The 9,977-nt window shown below is 49.5% G+C and overlaps 1 protein-coding gene across 1 annotated transcript; it reads right to left on the bottom strand.

Moving 5' to 3' along the window:
• Nucleotides 1–997: 997 nt before the first annotated feature.
• CHMP4A (charged multivesicular body protein 4A) lies at nucleotides 998–6,556 on the bottom strand. Its single transcript, XM_082197911.1, has 6 exons — nucleotides 6,414–6,556; nucleotides 5,698–5,847; nucleotides 4,904–5,081; nucleotides 3,961–4,075; nucleotides 3,396–3,519; nucleotides 998–2,150 (listed from the first exon to the last, which is right to left on the bottom strand). Exons 1-6 carry the CDS (start codon nucleotides 6,442–6,444, stop codon nucleotides 2,068–2,070), a joined length of 681 nt encoding a protein of 226 aa, XP_082054037.1. The 5' UTR covers nucleotides 6,445–6,556; the 3' UTR covers nucleotides 998–2,067.
• Between the last annotated feature and the right edge of the window lie 3,421 nt (nucleotides 6,557–9,977).

Raw genomic sequence — 9,977 nt, 5'->3', positions numbered from 1 at the left:
GAGTTTGCAAAATGCCACCTTAGCGATAGCAAGCGTGGCAACGAACATCATGTGGGGTTTCAGCAGGATCTAGGAAGCGGAAGACCAAAAGACAAAGTCGTTGGTCCATACTGTACAGCCCGCAATGCCTTCCTGTGTTTCAGAAAGGAGACCATTTCAGCCCCATGTGGCTCTTTGAAAAAGGTGCCATTTTAGCGGGTGGCGCTGTGGGTTAAACCACTGAGTCTAGGACTTGCCGATCAGAAGGTTGGCAGTTCGAATCCCCGCGACGGGGTGAGCTCCCGTTGCTCGGTCCCAGCTCCTGCCAATGTAGCAGTTTGAAAGCACGTCAAAGTGCAAGTAGATAAATAGGTACCGCTCGGGGGGGGGGGGTAAACGGTGTTTCTGTGCACTGCTCTGGTTCGCTAGAAGCGGCTTAGTCATGCTGGCCACATGAGCCAGAAGCTGTACGCCGGCTCCCTCGGCCAATAAAGCGAGATGAGCACCGCAGCCCCAGAGTCGGTCACGACTGGACCTAATGGTCAGGGGTCCCTTTACCTTAAAAATCAGGCAGGGCAGTGTATGTGGGGAAGCTTATAAATGATGCAAAGTGAGTAGCAAACCCCCCCAGCAAACACCAATGAAAGTGAAGGCCGGGTTCAGAGTATGAGAAAATCTAAGTGCTATTTCTCCACCCAAAATAGTTTAAATTGAGATGTAGCGATGTGTGCTGACAGCTTCCAGTGAGGAATCGGAACAGAGGTCTGGCGGTCGCTCTTAGCTGCGGTAACTGAGCAGAGCCTCCAAGCTCAGGAGCAGTCTATCTCTAATTGCTCGGGAGAGGGCCCAAGAAGGGCGGCCAGTGGCTTCGTTGGGCACATCTGATTGGGCAGCGTGCGGAACAGAGGGACACTCTGTCCAATCCAGGAGGGCGTAGAGAGAGCCAAGAGGGGAGGGGAGGACTTGCAGAGCGCCGCTTCCCTCCCCAGCCCCGCCCTTCGAACAACGAAACAGCAGAAAAATTTCCGGCCACGTTTATTTTCAGAGTTGTCGTCGTAAAGGCCACTGCAGCATGTGCGCGTGAGAGGGGGGTGCGGGTTGGGGCGGAAATCCCTCCCCTTCCCCCTCCAAATTCTTGGCCACGAGAAGATACAAAAAGAAGAAGAAGAAACTAACGACGGAGACGAAGACGAGAGAGAGAGAAAAGTTTCCGAAAAGTTAGCGGGTTAGCACAGATCCGAGTGCAAATAACATGTAAACGCCACCCCAAGCCACATTTAAACAGACACGCTGTCGATAGGAACAGAGAAAGAGAAAGAGAGAACGTACCTGTTCGCGTCAGACCCCCCCACCCTCTTGGCACAGTTCCACCCACCCTGCTGGGCTGGCATCATTCATCATCATCATTTTTTTAAATTCACATGCTGGTGGGGAGAAAATCTGTAGCATTGGTAAAGAGGCTGGGGGGGGGGGAGAACGACCAAGGCATGAAGCCCCCCTAACGCCCCGCCCAGCAAAGAGGAGTAGCGAAGGAACACTGAACCCCCACAATTTGACACAGGCCCCAATCCCCCTCACAGCGAGTGCAGGGGAGAACTTAACTCCGTAGAAACCCCTCTGCCTCACTTCTGGGGAGGGGGGGGACTCGTGCCCCCCTCCCTACCGAAGGCCCCTCACATGTTTACAACCGCGGAGAGGGTCTCGGGTTTGCTTGGGAAGGGCCAAGCACCAAGATACGCTTTCAAAGTTTGGTCCTCGAGTTTTACAGAGGGGTAACGCGGGGGGTGCGGGGCCGGTCTCCCGTTCCCAAGGCAAGCCCCCTTTCCCCTCCCCACGATACAATCTGTTCATATACATATATATATATATTTCATATATATAAATCTGTCTATATAAAACTCTTTACATTCGGCACGTAAGGTTATTTCAGGCAGGGGCGGGGCGGAGGGGGCGTCGGTGTTCACCACCCCTCCCCGAATCTGGAACTGAAGGAGGAAGGCAGGGGAGGGGAAAAGGTCCTCTCCCGTCTCCCAGCCCTCCGAGGAAGGGGAGGGAGGGAAGGAAGGAGGGCGGTTTTCCCACAATGCATCACGACACCCAGGCGGCGAGCTGCTTCATTTCTTCGTCGTCGTCGTCATCCACCGCAGAGGCAGAAGCGGGCACTTTTGAGGCTGGCAAAATAAAATAATAATAATAATAATAATAATAATAATAATAATAATAATAATAATAATAATTTATTATTTGTACCCCGCCCATCTGGCTGGGTCTCCCCAGCCACTCTGGGCGGCTTCCAACAAAGATTAAAAATACATTAAAATGTCACACATTGAAAACTTCCCTGAACCAGGCTGCCTGAACGGAGGGAGGGAAAAGGATGAAATCAAAGTGTAGACACGGCACCCCAAAACTTCAACCCTCTTCCAAACGCTCCCGCCTTTACTTAACGCCTTGCCTCGGGGTGCCCGTTTATTTACTGCATTTATATGAGCTTTGAAGACATTCGAACTCAGGACGCAAGGGAGAAACATGCTAAGAGGAAGGCATGCTTGGCAAACCCTCACTGTGATCAACTCCTGCCCGGAAACCTATGTCCCCACTGTGGAAGGACATGTGGATCCAGAATTGGCCTCGCTTACGGACTCACTGTTAAAGCTGTGTTTATGGAAGACCACCTTACTTGGCTACGAGTGATTGCCAAAGAAGATACAGTGGTACCTTGGCTTTCAAATTTGATCTGTTCCGGGAGACGGTTTGACTCCCGTAACCATTTAAAAACCCAAGCACTGCTTCCAATTGGCTGAAGGAGCTTCCTGCACTCAATTAGAAGCTGTGTCGGACGTTTGGCTTACAAAGAACGTTCACAAACATTCACAAACAGGTTTGCGGCGTTCAGGAGCCAAAACGTACGTGTACCAAGGCGTTTGAGAACCAAGGTACGACTGTAGTGCTTTCAGGCAGACGCCACAAAGTGGTTTGTGTAAGGTTACGGCAAGAAGAACACACACCCATACAAAGGGCCTTCTCTTTTTAAAAAGCCACAATATCCAGGCTGGATTAAGACCTTTGGAGACCCTAAGCACTTAAAAACTTTTGGAGCCTCCATATCTATCAAATTCAAAATATAAGCCGTAAAAAAAATTTTTTTTTTTCGAAATGAAGCAGAATCTACATTCAGGTGGGAAATGATCCTTATTTTTGTACGCTTCCACTTTACGTTCACTCACTTTCTCCAGATCCTTTTGGGACTGCCGCCCCACACCAGCCAGAGGCATGATGGGAGTTGTAGTCCAGTCACACTTGGGGAGACCCAGGTTGGCAAAGCCAGGGCTTTGAGGGGAGCTGAAACAGCAGGCGACGCCATCCCAAGACCCAGGGGCTTGTGCCCACCTCGCTGCCTCCCCAGACCCCCTTACCTGGCACGCTGGGCAGGCGAGAGGCAGGCACGCTGGGCAGCTCAGGGGTCGGTTCCCCAACATTCAGCAGTTCCTTGTCCAAGTCTTCCTGCTCCATCTCTTCCAGCTCAGCTAACAGCTCGTCCTGAGGGCAGCAAAGGCAGGGAGATGAGTAGAAACACAAAACAGGTACCCACTGCCACTTCCCCCCTCCCAATGCCCACTGCCCCACTCCTCTGGGGCTCAGCCCCCCAAAAAGGCGGATCTGCAGACCCATAACCGAACTCCCTCCTCCACACTTCATGAGGGAGAGGACCTCCCCTTTTATTATTATTATTATTATTAAATATTTTCTTGATTTACAAAAGTGTGTGCAATGTCTCTCTCTCATATATATATGTTGCTTAATTTTTTCCCATAGTATTTGGTACCCTTGGTCCATGCTTACTGCCTGACAGGTATCTCCAGTGTCTGGTTATGGTGTTTCTGGCTGCTGAAAGTAGGTGGGTTATGAGTTCTTTGTGGTGTAAGTGGGCATTATTGTCTTGGAAGATGTTTAGTAAGGGTCCCCCACTTTTGACGTTACCTCATCTACGTCGTCCCCAAAGCCGACGGGCTTCGAGATGGCGTCGGAGATCTGCTGCGCGATGTCCTGCTGCTCTGTGATCTCGGCCATCAGGTCGTCCACTTTGTCAATGTCCCTGGAGAGACGGGGTGGGGGGGAAAGGGTGAGACACAGAGGAAAGGGCAGCTGGCGTGGGGGGCTGCTTTTGCCGTTGCACCGAAGCGCACCTCAAGAACAGGAAAGCACGGGAGGCCAAAGGAGCTGGAAGACGGAGCAAATCCGAGATCCAGGTCCGAAAATGCGAGCAGCCGCCACGAGGCAAAATCCACAAGGCAGGACTACCATGGCAGGACTAAGAAGGATGGAGCCAGCCTTTGAAAGGGGAACCTTTCTTTAGCCAAGGGCCGCAATCCCACCAGGGCAACTTTCTGGGGGCCACAGGTCTGGACACACACAAGCCTCTCAATCCTGGTTTGACCCCAGTTCAAAGACACAGACCAGCCAGATAAGCTTACTGGAGGGGGGCTTGGAGATGGCCCAACAAGGGGCGTGGCCTGGGCAGAGGATTCTGGGAGCTGTAGTTTGTTAAGGTCACTGAGCCTCGCTAGGAGAGCCCTATTCCCGCTCACAGAGCAGCCATTCCCAGACTCCCTGGGAAGAGAGAGTGGCTGTTAAACTGCCCTGACAACCATAGCTCTTGTGAAGGGAACAATGCGGTGTCTCAGCACCCTTATTGGACTACAGCTCCCAGGATTCTTTGCAGGAAGCCACACCTGCCAGCACTGCGTTTTAAATAGAGGGCATGCACGTGGCCAGAAAGGGTCTCCTCCTTTGCACTCGGGGCTTGCTGCTCCCTAGGCCTTCTCTTTTGCCCTTTCCAGGCTCCACACAAGCACCCCATCTCCCTCCCCCCTCCAGGTGGCACAGGAGCCTGCCCTGAAGGCCCCACAAGCTAGGGACCCACATGTGCTGATGGGCTTCTTTCATGGCTCGGGCTGCGTCCGACATGGTCTTGAGCACTTCGGTGTTGGTGGTGGCGTTCTCGAGAGCCTCGCGCTGGAACTCGATGGTGGAGAGGGTCCCGTCGATCTGCCCCAGCTGCTGCTCGTAGCGTTTCTTCCGCTTGAGAGCTTGCAGGGCAGCTGGATCAAGAAGGGAGGGAAAGAGGCAATGCGTTATTCTGTTTTTAATATTCAGCTGACAACTGCCCAGAGTGGCACCCAGTCAGATGGGTGGCATATTATTATTATTATTATTACTATTAGCAGGCATCAGTTCCTTTGGTCTCTGACACAGCCCACCCCTTAAACTTTACAAACGCTCTATTTCCTCCTCTAAGGCTACAGGGTTCCATTCCTCAGAAATGTAGGATGTGCTGGAAGCAGGCACACAGCTCCCTAAATCCCCCAGCTTTCATTTTGACACTGCTAAGTTTCTTTTTTTATTTTGTGTGTGTGTAACTGAATTTAAATATCACATCACAAAAGTAAAAAGAAAACACACCACTTTATTCTATTTATATGTAACATTTACTTTTTGGTAACATTTTACTTTCTACATAACATATTTTTGCTAACTGGCGAGCGGTGCATTTTCTTTCCTTTTCTTTTAACATTGCTAAGTTTCTAGTCCTTATGAAAGCAAAGCCCTTTCAAAGCTGCTGCTTTAGGGATGAAGAAAATTTCCATTTTTGTTTCCTTAACCGGCCCCCTTCCTGGACCCCACGTTCCCTGTATCTCCCTCCACTGCTCCATTCACCTCTTTTGTTTTTCGTCCCATGTTTCTTGGCCGACTGCAGCTCCTGCTGGATCTTTTGCTCCAGGAATTCTTGTTTCTTGACAAGCACCTCCTCCGTCTCCCGCAGCTTCTGGATAGCCTCCTGCGGGGTGGGGGCTTTGGCCTTCTTGCCTGCAAAGGGCCCCGGCCAGAGAGGGTGGGGGGAAGGGAGAGAAGGGAGAGAGCCAGAACGCCCATTAATCCTCCAGCATCAATCCAACCTATTTGAGAGCCAACAACAACAGGGACTAGAACCATTGCTTGGAAAGGATGATGCTAAAGGGAGACTGGTCAGCCCACCAAGAGATACCCCAGGTGAATTGTGGGCTTTTCCCAGCAGCCATCCTTCTCCTCCATGACTCTCTTGCCCTGCTTCAAAATGGTGGGGGGAAGCTGCCGCCCTACACCCAGAAACTGATCACTGGGGAAGAAGGTAAGTTAACCCCCCCAAAATAGAGCTTTTTGGAAATATGTTACAGTCCACTCCCCCCCCCGAAAAAGCTTGGAATGAACCCTTCCCCTTCCTTTAATTCGTTTCCCTCCTTTGTTTTTCTCCCTCCACCAAGCCAGATTCTTTTCCTCTCCTCCCTCCTCCCCCCCAAGACACAAATGGTTTCTCCCAGCTGTCCGTGATCCCCTATGGCGATTGGGCGATACCACCCTCCTTCAGGGTGGGGAATGTCAATGTAGGGGCTCACCCTTCCCGAAGAGCTTTCCCAAGCCACTCATCTCGCCTGGTTGGTAATTCACTGGACTTCCTCTTCCGGCTTCATCCACCTCCCAGCCTTACACCGCCTCCATCCCCCCCCCCACCTATCACATGACAACAGGGAAGGACCAGGGCAAAGGGGTACCAGTCTTCCTAGTTCTCTATAGAGACATCAGGTTCCCAATTTGAACTGGCTACTCTCCTCTTATGTGGAATGGGAGTGGAATTGCATTTAAAAAAAAAAAAGGGGTTCGACCTAGACTCATTAATTAATTAATTAATTAATCAATCAATCAATCAATCGTGGCCCAAGTCCTACTGATTTAATTTGGAATCTAGTGCACATAACTTACTCTAGAAGACTGGGATCAACCCAGTGATCAGATTTTTTTAAAAATTTAAAAACAAACAAACATCATGGCTGCTTCAAAGAGCAGCTGCGAAAGGAGAACCTCTCGCCCTGTTTGGATTTTGGCAATTGGGATTGGTTTTTAACCATAGGTTCCGACGTCGCTCCACCACGCTTGCCCCGCACATGGGAGGTGGTTTTACAATGGAAACCGGAAGTTGAGGTTGCGGTGAGTGTCCAATTAATGGTATCTCTTTGGACCAAATCTGGGCACGGGACAAAAACGTGGGCAGGGAAATCATATGACGTGATTTCTCTCTCTCTCTTCCCCCTCCCTTTCTTAAAGGAGCCGCGCCGCCCTAAAGAACCCCTTTCCAATCCTGAAACAGAATTTTGTAGTCTCGAAATTAAATTATGAATATCCATGTCGTACAGGGGCCATATGATCTACCTGGTTTTATGGGACTGAGTCCACATTAATCATTTTGCCTGCAGTTTGAAGGTCCCCACCCCAAGCTGCCCCACCCATCCCATAATAGCGCCCCCGATCTTGAAAAAGCTGCGGGAGATTTAATAATCCAACAGGTATAGCTTTCCACTGTGGAGGAGAGAATTAGGGGAGGAGCTCCTCTCCTTTTAACACTGATTTTCCATGTTTACTATACCAGAGATGGAGATCCATTGACTCTCCTCTGTTTTAAGACTCCTATCTCCCATCACCCCTGTGAGGCTGACAACAACAAAAAATCTAGAGTCCCCTAGATGTTAAAAGCACTTCTTTGTAATCTGGCTGACATGTCTCTTCCCACTTGGCTCTGGGCATTCACACCTTTTCCTTAATGTATTATTGTTGTTTAAATAAAACATGAATTGAAGATGTGATAAGAATTCTAAAGTCTTAGATATATAATAAATGTTCATAAATGTACCAACCAAGCACGTACATAGATCAGCACAGGAAGACCGACCTGAAACCGTTTTTGATTCCCAAACTGACCAAATGCTTTCTCTGCAAGATCAAAGGAAAATGGAAAAGCCTCCCCATTGTCTTTTCCTTCGCAAATCCTGTCTTAAGGGTATGTCTGTGTTCGAATAGGGTGAGCCTGTGATCTGGCTCAGGAGCTAAGGCTCCCCTGGGTATCCAATCAAGTGAGCATTAACAGGTAACCTGTAAGACGAGATAAACAACGCACTCAGATTTCTGCTGTAGACCGCCTTTTCTATGATGTCTCTGAGGGGTGGTCTTGAGCTCCAGGGCAGGGAATTTAAAATGTCTATATAAGGCCTTGCAAGCCATTGTTCTGGGTTCCTCCTCCTTTCCTGCGTGTGAGGGGAGCACCCTGTCGCAATAGATCAATAAAGATCAGGCTTACTAGCTGCTTTGCTTCTCAATATTCTCTGGTTGGCCTCTGTTAGTTTCTCCTACCAATAGGGAACCTACGTAAGGACTCTATATGGGCTCTTGGACACCCCATAAGGGAACAAGGGCAAATGTTTGTTTACAACAAAGACAAGCATGTCTCTGGCCATGTGCAAAGTACACCTTCCCCAGCAGTAACTGCAGCTCAGCACTGTGAGTATATTGAGGGTGAAAGACTGTAGGGCCCAGCCATTGCTTTTAATAATAATAAAAAAGGGGGGGGAGCATTGGGCCTGACTGACCTGATCCTGGATATTGCATTTAAAAAAACAGAAAGCAGAAACAAACCCACACTACTCGTGACTTTTAGGAGATGCATTGCATTGCCTGATTGAAAGAGCAGAGTAAAGATATTGAATCATAGAATCCTAGAGTTGGAAGAGACCACAAGGGCCATCGAGTCCAACCCCCTGCCAAGCAGGAAACACCATCAGAGCACTCCTGACATATGGTTGTCAAGCCTCTGCTTAAAGACCTCCAAAGCAGGAGACTCCACCACACTCCTTGGCAGCAAATTCCACTGTCAAACAGCTCTTACTGTCAGGAAGTTCTTCCTAAAGTTTAGGTGGAATCTTCTTTCTTGTAGTTTGGATCCATTGCTCCGTGTCCGCTTCTCTGGAGCAATAGAAAACAACCTTTCTCCCTCCTCTATGTGACATCCTTTTATATATTTGAACATGGCTATCCTATCACCCCTTAACCTCCTCTTCTCCAGGCTAAACATGCCCAGCTCCCTTAGCCGTTCCTCATAAGGCATCGTTTCCAGGCCTTTGACCATTTTGGTTGCCCTCCTCTGGACACGTTCCAGTTGGTCAGTGTCCTTCTTGAACTGTGGTGCCCAGAACTGGACACAGTACTCCAGGTGAGGTCTGACCAGAGCAGAATACAGTGGCACTATTACTTCCCTTGATCTAGATGCTATACTCCTATTGATGAGGCCCAGAATTGCATTGGCTTTTTTAGCTGCCGCGTCACACTGTTGGCTCATGTCAAGTTTGTGGTCAACCAAGATTCCTAGATCCTTTTCACATGTACTGCTCTCAAGCCAGGTGTCCCCCATCTTGTATTTGTGCCTCTCATTTTTTTTGCTCAAGTGCAATACTTTACATTTCTCCCTGTTAAAATTCATCTTGTTTGTTTTTGCCCAGTGCATTCCTTTGTTCTCTGCGCTTGGTTCTTAACAAACGTTATATCAATTTTACGCGATAAATAAATGTCTGATCCCACAGTGAGAGAGACAGGGAGGATGTGAGCATTCACTTGCTCCTGCCTACCTCAGCCAATGAGAAATCAGCAACCCACCAGACAATTTTGGCCAACCTGGAGCCCTCTGGAAGTTTGGGGCTGCAGCTCCCATCAGAGTTCACAGAATGGTAGAATTGTCGAGTTAGAAGGGACCCCAGGGTCATCTAGTCCAACCCCCTGCAATGCGGGGATCTCAACTGAAGCATCCATGGCAGATGGCTCTCTGCTTAAAAACCTCCAGTGAAGGAGCGTTGTATTCCAAAAAACTGGAAGGTGCAAAGTTGGAAAAGGCTGACACAGGAATGTAGCCTGGGAGTCATTTTGGACTCACCGCTGTCCACGGAGGCACAGGTTAATCCTGTGTCCAGGGCAGCTGTCTACCAGCTCCATCTGGTACGCAGGATGAGACCATACCTCCCCGCAGACTGTCTGGCCAGAGTGGTGCATGCTCTGGATATCTCCCGCTTGGACTACTGCAATGCGCTCTACGTGGGGCTACCTTTGAAGGTGACCCAGAAACTGCAACTAATCCAGAATGC

Source organism: Podarcis vaucheri (assembly GCF_965113315.1).
Source record: "Podarcis vaucheri genome assembly, chromosome: 13".
In the NCBI taxonomy this organism is placed as follows: domain Eukaryota; kingdom Metazoa; phylum Chordata; class Lepidosauria; order Squamata; family Lacertidae; genus Podarcis; species Podarcis vaucheri.
Note: the sequence above shows the minus strand (reverse complement) of the source record. Positions and strands in the feature narration are given on the sequence as shown.